The sequence below is a fragment of the Mirounga leonina genome, unplaced genomic scaffold, assembly GCF_011800145.1.
Source record: "Mirounga leonina isolate KUSES-001 unplaced genomic scaffold, KU_Mleo_1.0 Mir_171, whole genome shotgun sequence".
NCBI lineage: Eukaryota > Metazoa > Chordata > Mammalia > Carnivora > Phocidae > Mirounga > Mirounga leonina.
The window spans coordinates 18476551-18499055 of NW_023270436.1; the positions used below are offsets into that span (position 1 = coordinate 18476551).

The window sequence follows — 22505 nt, forward strand, 5'->3', positions numbered from 1 at the left end:
TGACCTCATATAGAAAAGGTTTCCTTCCACTGCACCCCCCGCCCCCCACGGTCTGTTTCCTCAAGTTCAGGTGTGTGTTCCTCGCCAGGTGCTTGGTCAAGCATTGGGGGAGACGCTCAGAAGTCCAGCGTAGCTCTGGGAACAGTCCCTCGGGGAGCCAAGGGTGCTAATCCTACAGACCCACGCCTCCCACCATTTCTCCTTCACATAATTCACCAAGGGTGTCCTGGCTGTATACATCAAGTGGGGAGAGAGTGTCCACTTGTATTAAATACAGGTATGGCAGAAGGGTGGAACCAGGTTCTTCAGGGCTGGGGTTCGAGCAAAGCAAAGGGAGGAGGCTGGAATGACCCACGTGGGGACGGATTAGAGATATCAGTGTGAACTCATGTTTAGCTTAATGAAGATAAGTAGGTTCACGCACACACCCACCCACCCACACACACTTATTTCCTGCCTCTGCCAGCAGACAGGACCTAGAGGCAGCAACACCCCAGGAGAAACCACCACACCTCGCGCCCAGATCTTGGTTTCTAAAATCACTTTCCAAAATAAGAAAACAGGCTGGAGAAAGAGCTGTTTCACAAGGAGACAAGATCCGCAACACGGGCCAGTACTTTCAACGCCCGCTGAGACCCCCGACCCATAATCTGTATCGTTATCGTTATTATTTTATATTTTGTGAAAAGGTCACGTATGTTCATAATATTTTTTTTAAAAAGCACACTACCGAAAAGAGTTTGCAATTAAAAGTAAGTTTCCCTCCCATACACTAGCCAAGGGAGAGTCACCCACCGGCAAAGAGGGAAAAAAGTTACACAGAGCCGGAGACAAAATCAACAGCCCTCATGCAGCCCAGACAGAAGAGGCACGATGCTGTCTGACTTGCTTTTTTTCTATCATATCCCCCCCCCATACGTATCCATCGACTTAAGTGACTCAGAGTGAGTGTCTTCTCTGTCCCAAGAGCCTTGATTAAGATCTCCTTTAGCAGCTCACTAGTTTTATCACTTCTTCGGTAAATGAATGATCCTATATATTTACATGGCATTTACACCAGGAGTCTCCATAAACACGATGTCGTTGGATGCTCATCCTCACAGGTGCACTGGAAGACAGATAAGCAGAATTAACACCTCTCCCATTTTGCAGATGCAAAAGCTGAGGCGTGGACGGTAAGGAAGGATGTTCAGAGGGCAACGGCTATGGAACAGAAGCCAGGACCACGTCAGCTGGGACACCCTGAAGCTCCCACAGGTCCACCGGAAGAAACACGTTTGTCTCCCGGCTTCTCTAGGCCTCCCCCATAAGCACACACCTAGGGCTCCACACCCCTCGTTCTGCTGGCCTTCACCAATCCTTTCAGCAACGACGGCCGCAGCAAGCAAATAACTTCAGCCCTGTGACTGCAGCTGATTGGAGCAGGCGCGGTCACGTGACCTCAAACAACCTCACCTGATTGGCTGGCCTAAGCCAATCAGATTTTGCAGTCTGCAAACCAGAGGCCATTTATTTTCCGAGCATCTTCTAAGTGTCCGGAAAAGCACCGAGCACCTGGTGTCCATCTCGTACTCACGACCGGCTTAGATCGATAATTATTGCCCCCATTTTATAGACGAGCAAACTAAAGTTCAGGAAGGTTAGGAGTTGTGATGAAGGTTGCACAGCTAGTAAGTAGCAGGGTTGAAGTTCAATTACGTGTATGTCTGACCAGGGACTATGGTCTTAACCTTCCTTATGTGGTGCTGTCTTTCTCAGTGGACCCCACTTCCCCCTAAGGCACCCTAATATCCCACACCCCGAAATTCAAGTCCTTACTGAACAACATGCAGTTCCCTCAAATGCATCACGCTGCTTGTCACCTCTGAGCGCCTCGTGTGTTCTTCCTCCTGCTTTTGTGTCCTCCCTGGGTTTGCCACTTCAGAGCGGTCAGTCCTTGGGCCTATTACTCCATGTCATGGACCTCAGTTTCCTCGTGTGCAGAATAGGAAACACACCGATTGTAACGCTTACCTCACAAGCTAGGAAAAGCTGCTGTGTCGAGCTGGCAGACACGGAACTGATCGATAGTCTAGCCACAGAAATAAACTTTATAAAAGTACGAATAAAAATATAGAGCAAAATCGGGATAAGGGCTATGAAAGAAGCAAGGCGGGAAGGGGAGGCCAGGATGGGGCTGACCCACTGAACTCCAGAGAGAGAGGAAAAAGATCGACACATGCAAGAACTGATTGAATGGGTTTCAGGATGGAGGTTAAGAGTGGAAACTCACTTTAGAAGGTGGTTGCGGTGGTCCAAGCAAGTGGTGATAGTATAGCCTAGAGAGAGCAAGGAGTAGGAACAGGGAGTCGAAAAGTGGACGGATTCAAGACCCCCAAGGCTTGCAGAATCACACTCAATGGTGTAGGATTGAAAGCTTTCCCTTAAGATCAAGAACAAGACAAGGATGCCCACTTTCACCAATTCTATTTAACACTGCACTGGAAGTTTTAGCCACACCCATTAGGCAATATTTATCTCTATTTGTGAAGACATGGTCTTACATAGAGAAAATCCTAAAGAATATACACACACACAAACTATTACAGCTAATTAATAAACATATTTAACAAAGCTTCAGGATATAAGATCAACATACAAAAATCAGTAGTATTTCTGGGGTGCCTGGCTGGCTTAGTCGGTAGAGCGTGTGACTCTTGATCTCTGGGTTGTGAATTCGAACCCCACGTTGGGTGTAGAGATTACTTAAAAAAAAAAAAGAATTGACAAAAATTAGTCGCATTTCCATACACTAACAATGAGCAATTTGAAAAGAAAATTAAGAAAACAATTCCATTTACAAGCAACAAGAATAAAGTAGCTTAGAATAAACTTGACCAAGGAGGTGTAAGACTTATCTGTTAAAAATGACAAAATGTCACTGAAACAAATTAAAGAAGATACAAATAAATGGAAAGATATCTTGTGTTCATGGATTGGAAGATGTAACATTGTTAAGATGACAATACTGTCCCAAACTACCTACAAATTCAATGCAATTCCTATAAAAATCTCTAAAGCTATTTTTGCAGAAATGGAAAAACTGATCCTAAAATTCATATGGAATATCGAGATTTCCCAATGGCCAAAACCATCTTGAAAAAGAATGAAATTAGAAGATTCATGCTTCCTTACAGTAATCGAAATTGTGATACTGGACTAAGAACAACAATTAGATCAACTGAATAAAACGAGATTCCAGGGCGCCTGGGTGGCTCAGTTGGTTAAGCGACTGCCTTCGGCTCAGGTCATGATCCTGGAGTCCCGGGATCGAGTCCCGCATTGGGCTCCCTGCTCGGCAGGGAGTCTGCTTCTCCCTCTGACCCTCCTCCTTCTCGTGCTCTCTGTCTCTCATTCTCTCTCACAAATAAATAAATAAAATCTTTAAAAAAAAAAAAACGAGACTCCAGAAATAAACCCATAAAACTATGATCAATTGGTTTTCTTTTTTTTTTTAAGATTTTATTTATTTATTTGAGAGAGAGAGAGAGAGAATGAGTCGGGGAGGGGCAGAGGGAGAAGTAGACTCCCCACTGAGCAGGGAGCCTGATGCAGGGCTCAATCCCAGGACCCCAGGATCATGACCTGAGTCGAAGGCAGATGCTTAACAGACTGAACCACCCAGGTGCCCTGATCAATTGGTTTTCAAGAGGCTGCCAAGACCATTCAATGGGAAAACAATAGTCTCTTCAACAAATTGTGTCGGGACAACTGGATATCCACATGAAATTAAGTTGGACCCCTACCTCATACCATATACAAAAATCAACTTAAAATGGATTGGAGACCTAAATATAAAATCCGTCACTATAAAAATCTTAGAAGAAAACATAGGAGTGAATAGTCATGATCTTGGGTTTGAACATGGTTTCTTGGATATGACACCAAAACCACAAGCAACAACAGAAGAAAAGATAAATAGGTCATCATAAAATTCTAAAACTTTTGTGCACTATCTCAGTAAGTCACTATCAAGAAAGAGAAAAGGCAACCCACGGAGTAAGAGAAAATATTTGCAAATTATATATGTAATGAGAGTCTAGTATCCAGAATACATACAGAATTTGTATAACTCACCGACAAAAAGGCAATCCAACTTAAAAATGAGCAAAGACTTGAACAGAACTTCTCCAAAGAAGTTATACAAATGGCTCACAAGCATATGAAAAGATGCTCAACATATTAGTCATTAAGGAAATGCAAATCAAAACCACAGTGAGATACCACTTCACACCCACCAGGATGACTATAATTTAAAAAAAGGAAAGTAAGTTTAGGCAAGGATGTGGAGAAATTGAAGTCTTTATGCATTGCTGGTAGGAATGCAACATGGTGCAGTCACTATGGAAAATAATCCGAAGGCTCCTCAAAATGTTAAATGTAGAATTACCCTATGAGCTGTGACTTAGTCCATGCAGGCAGCTATAACAAAGTACCATCGGCTGGGTGGTTTATAAATAACAGAAATTTATTTCTCACAGTTCTGGAGGCTGGGAAGTCCAAGATCAAGGCATTGCCAGATTTGGGGTCTGGTGAGAGCCCACTTCCTGATTCATAGACAGCTATCTTCCTATTGTGTCCCCTCATGGTGGAAGGGGCAAGAGAACTCTCTGGGCTCTCTTTCATAAGGGCACTAATCCCATTCACAAGGGCACCATTCTCCTGACCTAATAGCCTCCTAAAGACACCACCTCCAAATACACCTCCAATACACCTCCAAATACACTGGGGATTAGATATCTGTATATGAATTTGGGGGGACATAAACATCCAGTCTTTAGCACTCAGCAATTACACTCCTAGGTATATACCCAAGTTAAATAAAATTACATAGGCCCACACAAAAATATGCACACAAATGTTCATAGCAGTACTATTCACAATAGCCAAAAGGTGGAAACAATCTAAATGTCCATCAATGATGAATGGAAAAACAAAATGTGTTCTATCAGTACAATGGAATATTGTAAAAAGCCATAAAAAGGAATGAAGTACAGACCCTTGCTATGACATGAATGAGTCTCAAAAATAGTATTATGTGAAAGAAGCTAGACACAAAGGCTATATGTGGTATCATTCCATTTACATGAAATGTCCTGATTAGGCAAAGTCATAGAGACAGAAATCAGATTAGTGGTTGCCAAGGGCTGCAGGGACGGGAGAATGGGGAGTGACTGCTTAATGAACACAAGGTTTCCTTTTGAGGTGGAAGAAATGTTCTGGAACTAGATAAAAGTGATTGTTTCACAACATTGCAAATGTACTAAATGCCACTGAATTGTCCATTTTAAAATGGTTGAAAGGGTAGGGGCGCCTGAGTGGCTCAGTCAATTAAGCACCCGATGCTTGGTTTTGGCTCAGATCATGATCCCAGCTTTCTAGGATCAAGCCCCGTGTCCTTTTAGGCTCCATGCTCAGTGGGGAGTCTGCTTCCTCTCTCTTCCAATGCCCCTCCTCCTGCTAGTTCTCTCTCTCTCTCTCAAATAAATAAATAAATCTTAAAAAACAATAAAATAAAATGGTTTAAATGGTAGGGAGAGGTGCCTGGGTGGTTCCAGTCAGTTGAGCATCTGGCTCTTGGTTTCAGCTCAGGTCATGATCTTGGGAGGTCCTGGGACCCAGCCCCACGGTGGGGCTCCATGCTCAGCAGGGAGTCTGCTTGAGATTTTCCCTCCCTCTGCCCTCCCCCCGCTGTCTCTCTCTCTCTCTCTCATAAATAAGTAAATCTTTAAAAAAATAAATAAAATGGTTAAAATGGTGAATGTAATCACCATTAAAAAAAAAAAAAAAAAGCTTGCCGGGGCGCCTGGGTGGCTCAGTCAGTTGAGCGTCTGCCTTCGGCTCAGGTCCTGATCCCAGGGTCATGGGATCAAGCCCCGTGTCAGGCTCCCTGCTCAGCGGGAAGCCTGCTTCTCCCTCTCCTGCTCACCCTGTTTGTGCTCTCTCTCTGTCAAAGAAATAAATAAAAATCCTAAAAAAAAAAAGTTTACTGATGGACAGAGGTGGGATCAAAGTGTCAGAGTCTCCCGATTTCCTTTAGGGAGTTATGGACTGGAGGAGCCCTGAGTACTCACTGGGTTTCAGACTCCACTGCATCCTTTCTCTTCTTTGTCTAGGCACACTCAACCCCACCCCAAGGCCTTTGCGCCTACTTTTCCATGCACCTGGAATGTTTTCCTCCAACTCTTGGCCTGGCTACTGTCATCCCCACTCAGGTCTCAGCTGTGCTGTCACTCCTTAAACACTCCCACAATCCTAACTGGTTCCTCCTGATCTCCCCAACCCCAAGGTCCCCAGTGTCATGCCATCCAGTTCACATGTTTCACAGCATTGATCACGATCTGGTACTTTATGGATTTGATTACTTGCTTATTGTCTGTCTCTCCGCAGCTCAAATATGAGTTCCATGAGAAAAAGAACATCATATTGCCACCAGCTAGACTCCTAGACCTAACTTTACTCATCTGCTTGTACCCACTGACCTTTGTCCTACTGTTTTCCTTACGCTCTTCTTTCCAGTTTATCTCTTAACTCAGACAAAAGACCCAAGGGGCGTAACATCCCATGATGGAAAACCAAAACTACCTCTCAAGCAATAATAACTTCCTGGATGAAGAGCTCTGGCAGCCCAGACCACCCAGGCCAGTTTGAGCTTAACCCCCAACTCATGCCTGCATAGATGGACCATGGAATGACCCACGGAGTGATGGGCAGTCACCTTTACTTCATTATAATATGAAAGTCTCTGCCCAAGGAGGAGCACAAACCTCATTAACATAACATGCAATGTATGTATAGGCATGTTTCCTTAAGGAGCATGTGTGACAATCTCCCCTTTCTAAATATTCATCCTCACCCTAAATAAAAGGAATCCATTCACCATGGCTCAGGGAATCACGGCTTTGGAAGTTATTCCCTGTGATCAACTTATTTGCTGCAAATAAAGTATCCTTTGTGGGACATCTTTACCTGGTGTAGTTTCTTTTTTTTTTTTTTTTAAGATTTTTAATTTATTTATTTGTCAGAGAAAGAGAGCACAAGCAGAGGTAGAGGCAGGCAGAGGGAAATGCAGGCTCTCCCCTGAGCAAGGAATCTGATGTGACTTCATCCCAGGACCCTGGGATCATGACCTGAGCCTAAGACAAATGCTTAACCGACTAAGACACCCAGGAGTCCCTAGCTGGTGTAGTTTCTATCTGTGGCTCACCAAGGAGTGAACTCCTGTTAGTTCGGTTACAATATGGCTTATCCACACCATATCCCCAATGTGGACACACAGTGCACTCTCAATAAAAACTTGTTGAATGACTGACTGACTGACTGACTGAATGAATGAATGAATGAATGAAACTCACCTTGGAAAAATCAGGGAAAAAATCCAGCCTTCTTTAAGGAAAATCAAGCAGGACAAAGTTGAGATTAGCAGTTATTATCTGTCTATAGGAGGAAATGAGATTTTTTTTTTGGCCTCAATTTTAGAAATTTATCATGGTGAGATCGTCTCTTCCAGCGACCTGCTACCCACCAGAGCCATTCACAATGTCCTAGTCCCTGACTAGCCAAAAAATGCTTTGCTGCATCATCATGTATTCTAACCCTTACCTGTTACAATTTAAAACCTGGTACCAACCTTTGAGATTATAGCCTAAGGAAATAATTAAGGGTGCCTTCCAATTACAATATTGTTTATGATAGCAAAAATGGAATCAATCTAAACATCCAATAATAGAGGATGGTAATTATGAAACACCATACTTGTGAAATCCTTTCATAGATATGAAAATTAATGATCTGGATCTATATTTATTGACACAGAAAGATGTCCATTTTTTTGAGTGGAAAAGCAGGTCATATCTTTTTTTTTCCTATTCATGTTCACGGAAATGGATGAATACATTACACAGAATAATTTTATCAGGAAGATGCTTTCAACTGCAAGTAAAAGAAAACCCTAAGTCAATGACTTTGCAATGAGGAAATGTACTTTGCAAAATAAGAAATCTGCCCCTCAACCCAGCAGCCACCCCCACTTGTGCAGCAGGCTCAAGCTCTCTCCCTCTCTCGCTCTAAAAAAAAAGAACCTACGCAGGATGGGGAAGGGGCATGTGGCCAAGGGGAGGAGGGTGGATGCCCAGACAAATTCAGTTTCACTAGGAAGATGGCGACGGGAATGGATACTGAAGTGTCAACTATATCAGTATGTGTTCTCTAGAGAAACAGAACCAACTGGATTTATTTATCAATTTTTACATGGAATTGACTTACACGTTATGGAGGCTGAAATATCTCAAGACAGGGCGCCTGGGTGGCTCAGTCATTGAGCGTCTGCCTTCGGCTTGGGTCATGATCCCAGGGTCCTGGGAGCTCCCTGCTCTGCGGGAAACCTGCTTCTCTCTCTCCCACTCCCCCTGCTTATGTTCCCTCTCTTGTTATGTCTCTTATCTGTCAAATAAATAAATAGAATCTTAAAAAAAAAAAAAAGAAATATCCCAAGCTGTGCTGCTGGCAAACAGGTGACCCAAGAGAGTTAATGGTGTGGTTCTACTGCAAGTCTGAAGGCCCGGGACCCAAGAAAAGCAGAGATTTCTCTTTGAATCTGAAGGCCCCAAAAGACAGATGCTTCAGCTCACACAGTCAGGCTGGAAGAGTTCCCTCTAATTCAGCCTTCTTTGTTCTATTCAGGTCATCGGTTGGTTAGCTGAGGCCTCCCCACACTAGGGAGGACCATCTGCTTTACTCATATGTGAATCTCATCTAGCAACACCCTCACAGACACACCCAGAGTAAAATTGCACCAAATATCTGGCCAGCCCGTGACCCCATCAAGTTGACACATACAATTAACCATCACAGCAAGGAAAAGCAAATGCTGCAAGGGGCACACAAGACAATGAGAACTAGGATTTCTCTCTATAGTAAGTTGGTTAAGAGCACCTTGGCTTGGATCCAGCCTCTCTATGTTCTAGCTACATGCATTAGGTTAAGCTGTTTAGCTTCTCGGGGAGTTTCAGTATAAAATACGGATAATGGGAAGAACCTACATCATGGGGTTGTTTGGTGCATTAAATGAGCTAATATGTGAGAAGTTCATAACACAGTGCCAGACACATCTAAGTGCTCTAAAAATTACAGCTATTATTATCATTATTATATCATGAATTGTGAGGTCATCCCTTCTGCCAGTTATCAGTGTATTGCCTCTCAGCTCCAAATTGCTCCTCCAATGATTGCTCCTCTATAATAGGCAGGACTTCCTGAGCACTTTTTCTTTTAAAGATTTTATTTATTTATTTGAGAGAGAGGATGAGAGGAGAGAGCACATGAGTGGGGGGAGGGTCAGAGGGAGAAGCAGACTCCCTGCTGAGCAGGGAGCCCAATGCGGGACTCGATCCCGGGACTCCAGGATCATGACCTGAGCCGAAGGCAGTCGCTTAACCAACTGAGCCACCCAGGCGCCCTCCCTGAGCATTTCTAATTTGTACTGACCACCTTGCTGAGCTTTCTGAAATAGAGACCACAGAAGGGACAAGGCAGGAGAAAGAGGCTTTCCCATTGGTTCTGGCTCCTATACCATGGGGCAGTGGCGTGGGATGAGGCATAGCCTGGGAAGCAAGTGTCAGATGATTCTCAGACCCTGGGGAAGGCTTTGGCATCCAAAGGTTTTTCTGCTCTGGCTTTGGGGAGAGTGCCAACACTTCCCAAGCTGATTCTAAGTGATGGCGCCGGTGAGTGGTCCAACTGCAGCAGACCCTGTTAAGAAACTCCAACAAGCCCTGCCTGATCCCATCCATGCCCACCTTCCTGCTGCTATTAAACCAAAAACTACCAAATCCTTTATCTTGGGAGAAAATCTCCAAGTTTTCAAGGAAGGACCAGCGCAGAGTAGGTCAACTTCCCAGACTTAGTGCTTGGTAGGAAAGGGAGAAACGTGGGCTCTGAAAAATGGCTCCCCAGAGTGATGCTTAGTCACCCTACTTTTCTAAAGTACCCTCGTTAACTTAAGGGTGCAGTCAAGGGGAAGAACCACTGAATCAATCTCTTGGATCCTGAGGTCATCATTCTGGCTGCAGCTCACTTGCCGTGTGAAGTTGGACAAAGTCCTCTCCAGGCTTGGCTTTCTTCTCTTATGATATAAAAAAATCAGTGTTGAGGGGTGGGGAGCCAATAAGATCAAGCAGACGATAGCACATAGTAGGTTATCAATTTATGGTCCTAATATATGGGGATGGGGGTGGCCACCAAGCAACTACTTCACATTCCCTGGGCCCCCCCGTGGACTTGCCACATTCTCATTGGAGATAGTGGATGGGTGGGATTGTGATTGAGAGTCCCCTTCCCTAGCAAGGAGCAGGTGTGTGTCTCAGGCTAGCCAGTGGGATGCTCCCTCCTTGGAACAGGAGCTTCCAACAGCAATAGCTCGTTTCACCTGAGTGGTGGCACCCTAACCACGCTGTCCTCACCAGGTGACTATTCCCAAAGGTCTCTCTTTCTGGAGCTGCCTTGCTTTCAACCCAGTTCCCCAGTCTCCCCTGGACTCTGGGAATGCCCGTTATCCTTCCAGTTTATTCCCTTTTCCCTAGGTTAGCCAAAATGAACTTCTCTGGCTTCGGGCCAAAGACAACTGACACAAGTGGAAAAGAGGGGATTCCGAACCCCCTCAGGGAGAGGACACACTCTGAGCGGTCCTCAGTCCTTGTGACAGGAGGGCTGAATCCTGGGGGGGGATGCTCTTGAGGGCAGGATGCAAGTCCTTAACGTGGACTTCAAGGCCCTAACAGGACCTTGGCCTCCCACCATCCTCCTTGTTCATGCCACTCCAGCCCCACTGGCCTCCAAGCTGTTTGTCACACCCAGTGGCACACTCCCATCTCAGCCTTTGCACTTTCTGTTCCCTTTGCCTAGAATGCTCTTCCTCCAGAAATCCTCAAAGTCTACTCTTTCTCTTCTTTACTCAAATGCCACCTCCTCAGTGAGACCTCCCTCAAGCACCCTACTTTAAAATACAAACCCCACCTGTGTGGGCCCTCCTTGTCTCCTTTGCCTACTTAATTTTTCTCCAGAAACTTCCAACATGTCACATCATCTGCTTATTTTGTTGTCTACCTCCTAAGCCCTTCAAGGGCAGGCTTTTGTCTGACTTGCTCACTTCGAGCAAGTCGGTGCTCGAAGGGTAGGTGCTCAATAAATGTTTGTAGACCTGAGTTGCAGTCTGGGTGGCCGTGGTCAATAAGCGTTGGTCCCAAAGAAGCCATTGCCTGCCTGGCCCTGGAGGTCCTGGCTGACAGGTGCCCTATTGGGGTCCTGGGAGGATCCCACTCTCCCAGTGATCTGCATGTGGGGAAGGGAGCCACTCAAGGCCTGGCCATATCTTGGAAGACTCTCAGTAATAATAATAATAAAATAATAACAATAATAATAATAATAATAAACAGCAGCTATCTTTTACGGTTGCTGGCCTTTTTTCCCAGGTCTCGGTTAAGTGCTTCACATTCACTATCTCATTGACGTCTCATATCATTCCTATGGTGTTATCGTATTATATCCATTTTAAAGATGAGAACACTGAGGCTCGAGCCTGGCACAGAGCGGACCTCAAACAAATGACGCCTCCCTGCTCAGCCCAATAGAGGTTGTGAGGGACCTGGGGCGCCTGGCGTGGGGGGTAGGGCCTCCCGCGGAGGGCGGGGTGCTGGCCGTTCGGGGCCCGAGCGTGCGTCCGGCCCCAAAGGACCCTCCCGCCCGGCGCCCGGCCGCGCAGAGGCGGCCCTCCGGAGGGGCGGGGCGGCCGCGCGGTGGGCCCTGACGTCACCGGGCGCTCGGCCCCGCCCCGCCGCGGCTGCTGCAGCCGAGCCAGCGAGCAGGCACCGCCGCCGCCCGGACTGGGAACGCAGCGCGCGCGGCCATGGCCTCGGGCCCCGCGGGTAAGCGGGCGCGGGGCGCGGGGCGCGGGGGCGGCGGGAGGACAGCCCTGGGCCCCCGCCCCCAGCGCTGGGCTGACCGGCTGTCCCCCCCGTCTCGTCCCACAGAGGCGGACACGCGACAGAGGCTGCTGCGCACCGTCAAGAAGGAGGTAGGTGCCGGGGCGGGGGGCGCGACCCTGGGGAAGGGGGCTGCCGCAGCCCCGCGGGGAAGGGTCTCTAAAGGAGTGGTGGTTCGTGGCAGAGGGGGCGGCCACCTCGGGTGCGGGGCTCACCTGGGTAGGTATTTACCTCCTGCAGCACTGGAGGCGGTGAGTTTGGGGATGGGGGCCTCGGGTATTGGGGGGGCTCTGGATGCTGTGTGCAGGGGCGGGTGCAGCGGGAGGGCCCCCCAGGTGTGGGGCACACCTGGGTGTGTCTGAGTAGGACCCCCTCTTGTGGAGGAGCAGGTGGGTGGGTCTCACTAAGGTGAGGCAAGCACCTGGCGGGGGGGCGGGGGGGGCGACAAGACGTATTGGGAGGTGGAGGCCTGGATGGGGCTGCAGAAGGAGGACCAGACTTCGGAAGAGGGGAAAGGTTCACTTTGGGAAAATAACAACCCCCCCCCCCCCCCCCCCGTCTCCCCTTCCCCCCAATTCTCAGTCCTTGGATCCACCCCCCGGGAGCCAGGGGACTCCCTCCCTGAAAGTCCCTGGTCAGTGGGTTACTCCATTTGTGGGCATGTGCCAGGGCGTCTTGGCAGGTGGGTTCCCCTCACCCACCCCTCCCCACCCCCCACACGCAGTAGGGTGAGAATCAAGTAGGGCTCAGCTGCCCTTCTGCCCCTTCACTCTCCTTGGGGCCAGCTGGGGAGCCCAGTCTAGCCTTTAGTTAATAGCGCTTGACTTCCAGCAGAGGGGTGAATCTATAGTGATGGGTTCCTGGGAAGCATTTAGATGCCTGGACCGTGTGTGCGTGTGTGTAGAGCACGCTCACGCCTGTGTGGGCGAGGACGTGAGTGTGTGTGTCTGAGAACATCTGTGCATCTGTCTGGAGATATCCAAGTGTATCTCCATATTGCGTGTCCATGTGTCTGTGTGTTTATCTGTTTTTGTGAGTATGATGTGTATCTGTGTGATGCATGAGTCTCTGTGTGCATGAGTGAGGCTGTGACCATGTATGTGTGACTGTATGTGTATATCTTGCCTTCCTTATGTCACCTCACATCCCTCACCCTGGGACCCCATCACTGCTGAGCTGATCACCTATCTTGAGTCCTCAGCCCGAGATCATGAATGGCTGCAGACCTTGGGGGCTGGCCTGATTCCTTTGCCTCTGTGTTTGAGTTTGTGTGTGTGTGTGTGTGTGTGTTGAGGGTGTCAGCCTTTGGTGTCAGCACTGAGCACCAAGAAGGCCCTCCCCACGTGGTGGCAGACAGCCATCAAAGACAGCCTTGAAGCTGGGACCTGTTGCTGCCCCACCCTCCTCGGAAAGCATGGGCGTATGTCTGTGTATAGGTCTCTGTGTGTGGCATGTCCCGTGTTGTTGAAAGAAATCAGCTCCAGGGCTGGTTGTACACTCTAGTATTTCTGAATAAGGATGCACAATAGGATACGTGGAATTCCTCAGAAAGGCCCAGAACTTTTCACTTTAGCCCTCTTAGAGGCACTGTGCAGATCTGACGAAAGCTCTATCTAAATAGACCATCTTTCCAACAGAACCTACAGATCTACAATATTCTGATGACTGTGTTGGGGGAGGGTGTCCATAGAACCTTCCCAAAAGCCTTCAGGTTAAAACCTGCAGTCTCTGTGTTCATTGTTTGACTAAACCTAGTTAGTTTAGGTTAATTAGGTTAACTTCCCAGATGTTTTCACCTGGAACGGCTATGTTTTTAAGGAAATGGTTTGCTGGTTCAATTGGGAGGGGTCTACAGGCAGAAGAGCGTGTGAGCAAGACATCTGGGGAGAACAGTGCCTCTGGGCAGGGCTCAGCTGGGGCCCTGGTACCAGCTCAGCCAGCAGCTCCCTTGGTGCCCTGGCCAAGCCCTTTCTCCTCTCAAGGACTCAGTTTCCTCATCTGGAGAAAGAGGCATTGGTCCAGTGTTCTTAGAGATCCCACCCATGTTAGTCTAGTTTGGGATATTGGCAGGCTGTGGGGGACACTTTGACCCTGGTGACCAGAGTTGTGGGCTTGCATCCTCTGTCCTGGGAGCAGCCAAGTTTGGGGCTTGTAATGAGCTTTCTGACTGGCATAAGGCCGAGGCCATCACCTGATCAGAGGGCCGCCTGGCACCCTGCTTTGTGCCTTAGGGGGTCAGGGACAGAACCTTGCAAGTTTGGGCAAAGGGCCTCAAGCACCCCATTACCTGCAGTCAGAAGGCAAGGCTTACCATCACAAGTTGGTGGCTGATTCTAAATTCTGCATTTCTTGGGGCATGTCATTTCAGTAATCAGATTTTCCATATAGTGGGGGCTACTCTGTGCCAGACCCTATGTACACAGTAACTTTATGAGGTGACTGAGATTGTCCCCACTTTACGGACAAGGAAACCAAGCCTGGAGTGGAGGTGTGAGCTGCTCAAGAGAATACAGCCAAGAAGGTGCAAAGCCAAGGACTTAACCCCACGTCTGTCTGACATCAGAGCCAGGCTCTTACCTCTTATATGCCAAATGTGCCCATCCAGCCTACACGGCACAGGATGAGTCTCAGCATGTGGGTGGCATGGTTTCCATCATACAGAGGTGACAAATGGCCCAGACAGAATAAATGATGTCTCAAGGGTAGGGAACCAGTAAAGGGAAGACAAGTTCAAGTCTTCAATGAGCCCTTTGTTCAGCATGGATGCCCCTAAGGGCATGGTGACAAGTCCATCCCCCACCCCCAAGACAGACCTCCGCTCTCCTTTCCTTCCTCTGCGCACCTCTTTGGGGAACATCTCCCCCCAGTATCAGAGACCCGGTCTCCAATGGAATGGTGGAGGGAAGCTCTTTGCCTAGAAACCTAGGAGTCAAGTCTGCTCTTCCTTCTCCCTCCTCCCCCATCTTCTGGGTTCAGAGGAGCCACATCCCTGCCTGTCACAGCCTCGTTCAGAGGCACCTCCCATCATTCTTTCTGGAAGGGGTGGCTTAACAATCCGTTTCCTTAGACAAGGTGTGCAAGTTTGGGCTGAGCCACGGAAGCCGCAAAGGCCAGCGGAGGCTGTGGGGCTGGAAGCTCTGTCCAGTGCTGACTCTGGGAGCCAGTATGATCCAGTACCATGAAGCGGGTCAAGAAAGAGCTTTGGGCTCACCCAGAGCTGGGTTCAAATTCTGGTGCGTTTATCTACTGAGGGGCATCTGTGTGCCAGACACCAGTCTGGGCTCTGTGGATACAGCAGTGAATAAGATAAGTCCTGCCCACTTGGGGCTGACATCCCAGTATGGTAGACAGACCCCAAGAGACATTCTGAGTGTAATTCAAGGGATCATGACAGGCTTTGCACCGACGTGTGAAGGAGAGGCACTTGGCACCACAAGAACACATAACAGGGTGAAGTAACCTCATGCAGGTAGCCCAGGAAGGCGTTCTGGAGGAAGTGATGTTTAAGATACGTGAGGGATGAGTAAACCTTCTAGTTGGAGGTAGGAGGTGGGAAGACACAGAGGAAAACCCTTCCTGGCAGAGGGAACTGCATATACAAAGGCTTTGTGGCTGGAGGGAGCACTGTGAACTCGAGGGATGAAAGGACTGGGAAGTGGCTGGAGTACAGAGAGAAAGCAGCATGGTGTCAAATGCAGAGGGGCAGAGCACAGTGGTCCTATCCTAAAAGCACAAGGAAAGGAGCAGGGAGGACATGAGCTATATGCAGGTAGAGGGTGGAGCTAAACTTGGTTGCTTGTAAATTGCACAGTCTTAGACAAGCATCTGTCTTTACTTCACAAGGGTCCTGAGATACAGTTTACTCATCAGGAGGATGAAGATTACTCACCTTTCAGGATAAGCCATGTGAAAACACCCACCACGTGAGCCTGAGCTGCTTCTGGGCAGGCGTCTTATTTTTTTCTGTCTCCCCAGTGTCGCCAAGGGAAAGCTGGAGACAGGGTGGCCTCGGCATAATTTCCTCCAGTTAAACCCAACCAGCTCCTTCCTGGCTCCTTCCTGGCCCTCTTCGCCCTCCCCTCCTTTCCTCTCCCCGCCTCCACCCCTTAATTTTGTTTTGGTTCCCTGAGCAGCGGGGACTGGCTTCTTGTTGCCATGACGACTGCCCTTAAAGGAGCCAGCCACGTGACACGAGTTGATAACGGAAGTGGAGTGACTAACTGCCTTGTTTTCTTGCCTGGTGCTGGGCCTGGGAGGCCTCTTGATCGCAAGGGAGAAGGCTGCAGCTGGAGGACGGGAGGAGAGACCCTGGGAAGGAGGCAGGGGGACGAGGCGGGTGCTGGAGAGGAGGCTCCCTGTACTTCTGCAAACTGGGGCTGGTGGGAGGGCTCCCCACGGCAGCTCTAGTGCCTGAGCTGGGCGTGTTTGGGGAGCTGCGCCGGGCTGGCCGTGCCTCCCAGCCCTCGGGTGGGGGTTGATGGGATGGGGGAGGAGGGCTCCACATCCTAAGAAGACTGGAGGAAAGTGAGAGAATCAACCCATGTTTCTACTAAGACCCCCATGGTGCTTCCACTTTAATCCAGTGGTACTCAATGGAAGAAGGGTGACAATTTTGCCCCCCCCCCCCCACCGTAGGGTCATACAGTTAAATTCGAATTCCAGATAAACAGTGAATTTTTTTTTTTTTTTTTTTAGTGTATGTATTGCTAAATCTGGCAGCCCTTCCCCAGGGGACATTTGGTAATGTCTGGAGCCATTTCTGGTTGTCAAAACTGGGGGTGCTGCTGGCATCTAGCAGGGAGGGCCCAGGAATGCTTCTCAGCTTCCCGCAATGCACAGGATAGCCCTCCTTCCCCACCACAAAGAAGCGTCCAGCCTAGAATGGCACTGTTGTTTAGACTGAGAAACCTCTGTGCTGAGTGAGCCCCCAAACGTTCCCTCCTCCACTCTCCATGGCGGCCCTGAGAGGGAGAATACTCATCTGCTTCACCGTGATAAAGAAGGAGCTATAGGTACAGAGAGGTTAAGCAGCTCCCTTTAAGGTCACACAGCCAGGCCGTGGAGAAGCCAGGATTCAAACCCTGCTTTGTCGTCAGGCCCTGACGGGTGGCCTCACAGAGGTTCAGCGTAGTCCCTGGAAATGTGGCTGGGGGTCAGGCGTGTGTAGGGGAAGAGATGAGGCAGGACAGGTCCATTATGGCAGCTTGTTCGGAGCTGTGAATGCCTGGTTGTAGCATTTGCTCCATCAGATGGTGGGGAGCTGTGGAAAATTTATGAGCAAGGAGGGTCTTGCTTGCACTTGGACTTCAGGAAGTTTCAGCTAATAACAGGGGCCAGGAGGGAGCCTTTTGCCACTTCTTGGAAGAAAACATTCTCCTTTCTTTCCTTCCTTCCTTCCTCTCTCTCGACCTGCCCTCCTTCCATTCCTTCCTTCTTTCTTCCACAAATATTTATTGCGTATCTACTGGGTACCAGGTACAGCTCTAGGAGTTTAGAGAAGGAGCAAAGCAGCATCCTTGCTCACATGCTCTCATGAAGCATATGATCTAGTTGGGGGACAGACAAATAATAAAGAGACGCAGGCACACCTTGGAGATATTGCAGGTTCGGTTCCAGGACACCAGAAGAAAGCAAATACTGTGATCAATTGAGTCAAAGGAATTTTTTGGTTTCCCAGCGGATATAAAAGTTATGTTTACACTATGCTATAGTCTATTAAGTGTACAAAAGAATTGTGTCTCAAAAAATCAATGTATATGTCTTAACTTAGAAATACTGTTATGTATTATATTTTTACCTTATTGTATACATTGTATACATTTTTAATATATACATTTTTTAAAGATTTTATTTATTTATTTGAGCGAGAGAGAGCAGCAGAGGGGGGTGAGGGGCAGAGAGAGAGAAGCAGAGTCCCCACTGAGCAGGGAGCCCGATGTGGGACTCGATCCAGGGACTCTGGGATCACGACCTGAGCAGAAGGCAGACGCTTAAGTGACTGAGCCACCCAGGCGCCCTATATACTACACATTTTAAGTAGGAGGTGCAGGCTTCCCCAAAAAAAACATTTTACTGCTAAAAAATTGCTAACCATCATCTGAGTGTTCAGTGAGTCATAATCACTGATCACAGATCACTGTGATAAATATAATAATAAAGAGAAGTTTGGAAATATTGTTAGAATTACCAAAGTGTGACACAGAGACAGGAAGTGAGCAAATGCTGTTGGGAAAATGGTGCTGATATAGACTTGCTCGATGCAGGATTGCCACAAACCTTCAATTTGTTAAAAAAAAGAAAAGAAAAAAAAAGTAGTGTCTGCAAAGCACAATGAAGCAAAGTATGCCTGTATTAGAAGTCACAAGTGCTGTGAGGAAAATAAAACTGGAACGTGGGTGGAGAGTAGGTGGTCAGGGATGACCTCTCTGATGGGGTGACATTTGAGCAGAGACCTAGAGAGAAGGAGAGAACCCTGCTGATGTCTGCAGGAAGGGTGTTCTTGACAGAGGGAACAGCATATGCAAAGGTCCAGAGTCAGGAGCAATGAAGAACGAAGAGGCCAAGGAGCCTGGAGTAGAGTGAACAGAATGGAAGAGGAGGAGACGAGGTCAGAGAGGGAGTAGGAGGTTGCTTCTGCAGGGTCTTGTGGCCCTTGGACATGAGATGGCAGCCATGGGAGGATTTTGAACAAGGGGGGAAGGTGGGGACGTGAATTCATCCATGTAGACTGCTCAGGCTGTGGGCCAGTGTAAATGCAGGGGATGAATGCAGGGCACAAGGTCATTAGGCAAGAGAGGAAACTTGTTCTCTCCTGAGCTTTCAATTCTTAGGCTAGAAACCACAGCCCCCCCCTACTCTGCCCTGCTCCCCCACTGGCCAAGTAGGGGTTCCAGAAATTCTTGCCAGTCGAATGGATATAGGAATACTGGGTGCGGATATTTTTGGGCTCTCTGATGCTTATAGGGTTGACTCAAATCAGTTTGCATGTGTCGTGTTTTCAGGCTTAAGATGGCGGAAATTCTGCTCATGAATAATGCAGTCACATTCGTGCGGTGCATTTTGATGCTTTTTTCAGGGCTCTGGCAATATGGCTTCCAGGAGACTTTGCTAGTGCAGGGCCTGGGTTTCAGCACCCCCTGGTTGGATGTGAGGGTGGCAGAAGGGCTTCTGGCTTGGTTACATCTCCTGTGCAGCCTGGCTGGGTCTTCCCCTGCAGTAACCTCAGGAGGGGCTCCAGTGGGAGCATTTGTCGCTGGTGGGCAGGTAGGAAACGGCATTTTTGTCACCCCAGTGGGCCGGCAGACCTCAGGATAGGAAGCGAGGGCACCGGAGCCCTTGCCCAACTCTGCCCCTAACCACCTGTGGCCTCCTAACCGATCCCCTTTCCCTGCGTCCTTCTGCTTTCTAAGTGGACAAGGTTGGACAGCTCCAGGATTCTAAGAACCTCAAGCCATCAAATTTGGCCAGCATCACTTTCCGAGAGCCAAGTCTCCCCGCATTTTGTCAACTCCGAATTTGCCAAGCCTGTATTTAAGACCTATTCAAACTCAGTAGCTGATGAGACTATTTGGGAGCCTTCATTTCACTCAGGGAAAACAAGGGCTCAACTAAAGGTATTCTAATAGGATAAAGATTTTTTTTTTTTCTTAAACAGCATTTCCTGAGCATTTTATATAGATGACCTCATTTAATTGTCCTGATGCCACCACATGAAGTGGCTAAAACGCTGTGCCTTAAACATAAGGATATTGATACACAAGGATCAAGTAAGTTACCAAATGTCACAGACATTGTCAATAGTGTAGCATGGGGTTCTGGCCCTAGAACCCTGCTCTGCATTACTCCGGAGCTGAAACCAATGACCTACTTATGATCATAAGCTATCCTGAGCATGTGGAGTTGGGGAAAGGTCCAAGCTTTGGAACCGGACAGCCTTGAGTTCAAGTTCCGGCCCTGTCATTTAGTGGATGCATGAACCTCTCTGACTCGTGTCCTCGTGCATCAGATGGCAAGCATATACCGTTCTACGCAGCCCTGCTCTTATGCCCCGTGGGTAAGCCCTGGGCTGGGGGTGCTGCAGCCACGAGAGCAGTGCTATAGACTGGGGAGGGGGTATTTCCTGGGGTCCGGAGGAATGAGCCCTGGAACGGGGGTCAGGAAGTCTGAGTCTCGCCTGGCTGCCTCGCCATCCTGAGGTAGGCAGTTGGGTCTTCCCTCTGGGTCTGGTTGCTCATTGGCCTCATCGAGGTAATCCCTCAGCCAAGAAAGGACGGACGCCCTCGTAAGCCTGCTGGCCCCGCCACTTAGTGGCTCTCTGAGCCCCTAGGTGAGCAGCTAAGGGGGCTGAACTCCAATGGGAGGCAGTGTATTTTTCTTTTAGTAGTAAGAAAGACAGGAATAGATTCTTGTGCTTTTTCTTCGGAGAACCTTGAAGGAACCCAGGTTTATAAAGGACAGTAACAGTTCCTTTAGCCGTGAGTCCTCATTTAAAAATCAGATAACAGAAGCCCCAAGAGTTAAGAGACGTGGTGATACCTGGGGCCCTGAACAGATTCTCCTTTAATTTTTATTATTTAGTAAGTTATGTTTAATTAGTAAGTTAGAATTATAGCAACTATCATGCATTTTTTCCTTTTTTTTTTTTTAGAAATAAAGACATCTTTACAACCACCATTTATTAAATGCTGTTCTAAATTGCTTTGTTTGGTCTTATTTAATGCACCAAGCAAGCTTCCTTTAGAGCAGGAAACAACAAACAGCAACTCTACTGATGAGGGAAATTGAAGCTCGGAGATGTTAGGAAACTGGACCGAGGTGGGGCTCCTGGGTGGCTCAGTTGGTTAAGCGTCTATGTACGGCTCAGGTCATGATCTCAGGGTCCTGGGATTGAGCCCCGTGTCAGGCTCCCTGCTCAGCAGAGAGTCTGCTTCTCTCTCTCCTTCTGCTCTTACCCCCCCCCCCCACTGTGTGCTCTCCCTCTTTCTCTCTCAAATAAATAAATAAGTAAATAATCTAAAAAAATAAAACTGGACCAACGTCACACAACTGAGAAGTAGCACAGCAGGGTATTTTTAGCCAAAAGGGAAAGAAGCTCAAAAAATCGATTTATTGGTTCAGGGGTTTGGGAAGTTTGGAGTGATGCCAGCTTCAGGTGCAGCTCTATCCAGGGGTTCCAATCACCGTGGGGCACATTGCTCTGATCAGTCAAGGGACGGTGGGGCTTCAGCCCAGTGAGAGTGAGGGAGGGGACCCAGAGGAGAGTCAAGGTGAAATGACCAGACAGGGACATGGGAACCAGGCAGACAAGCCACAGATGTCCACCTAGACAAGGTGAAGGGGCCGGCATCCGGAGCCCAGCCCTGACATGCGGACAGCTGCCCCAGTCCTGCTGGAAGTGCTACTTGAGGACCTACTGGGTGCTAGGTGTCCGCCAGATCAGAGATTCTACTCTAGCAGCGTGCACAACCCTGAAGTTGTGCAGACACTCTGTGCTTGCTGTAGGAGACTGTATCCTCAGTGCCTCTAAGGGGTCCACAATCCCAAAACCCAAATACGGTTCAGAACCGCCCTGCAAGATGCTGGGATTTGAAGATGAATACAGTTTACCCGACCTCGGCTTGCTCAGAAGTGGAATGCTCCCTAATTTCTAACCCGGTGAGCCCTGCAATGACAACTACCCCTAATAATAATCATAATTAGCGTTTATTGGGCACCTACTGTGTGTTCCAGGCCTGTGCCGTCCAATGGGAGTCACTGGTCACGTGCCTGTTTACATTTAAATTAAGTATAAAACTCAAATAAAAAATCCTGTTGCTCAGTCGCATTAGCCGAGTTTCAAGTGCACAATGGCCACATGTGGCTAGAGATCCCGCTTCGGACAACACGGGCATAGAGCATTTCCGGAAAGTTCTGTTGTGCCCTAGACATTGTGCTAATAAGTGCTTTACATGCATTAACATAGCTAATCCTTAAAGCACCGCAGAAGGGTAGGTCCTGCTTATTATCCCATTTTACAGGTGAGTACATGGAAGCGTGGAGGAAGTGAAGTGACTTGCCCAAGGTCACACAGCTGGTGAGGGGGCGGAGCCAGGGTCCTAACCCAGCCCGTGCATGCAGTCCTGGGCGGCTCTTCTTCCTGACCTAGGCTAGAGGCAGTTAGTCTGTTTGCTGGTTGTGCCCTGTGCGTGTTTGAACTAGCCGTCTGGGAATATTCCAGTTCTTTCCTGCAGCTGCTCAGACCCCCAAAGAGCATGGCGGCTGCTGCAGAGTCTGTGCGTGCCCTCCTCATGCACGAGGCCCATGGGGCTGTGGTAGTGGGGGCGTTGCCGGGGGAGCTGCCCCCCCCACCCCGCCGCAGCAGGCAGAGCCCCCAGGAGAGCGCTGGCCCGTCTCCAGGGTGTGGGCTGGGCATGTGAGACACGGAATGGAGGGGCGGCAGGGGGCTGATTGTCTTCACAGCCGCATCATCTCCCTGAGTGGCTGTGTGCA

The 22505-nt window shown here is 48.6% G+C and overlaps 1 protein-coding gene across 2 annotated transcripts in view; it reads left to right on the top strand.

The window, feature by feature from the left end:
* Window positions 1-11884: 11884 nt before the first annotated feature.
* The window catches only part of SGSM1 (small G protein signaling modulator 1), an 87258-nt gene continuing 76637 nt past the window's right edge, over window positions 11885-22505 (top strand). For both annotated transcript variants that reach the window (XM_035017238.1, XM_035017239.1), the window contains exons 1-2: window positions 11885-11960; window positions 12066-12109. In XM_035017238.1, the coding sequence (XP_034873129.1) occupies window positions 11942-11960; window positions 12066-12109 (63 nt within the window). In that variant the 5' untranslated portion in view covers window positions 11885-11941. The remainder of the gene's footprint in view (window positions 11961-12065; window positions 12110-22505) is intronic.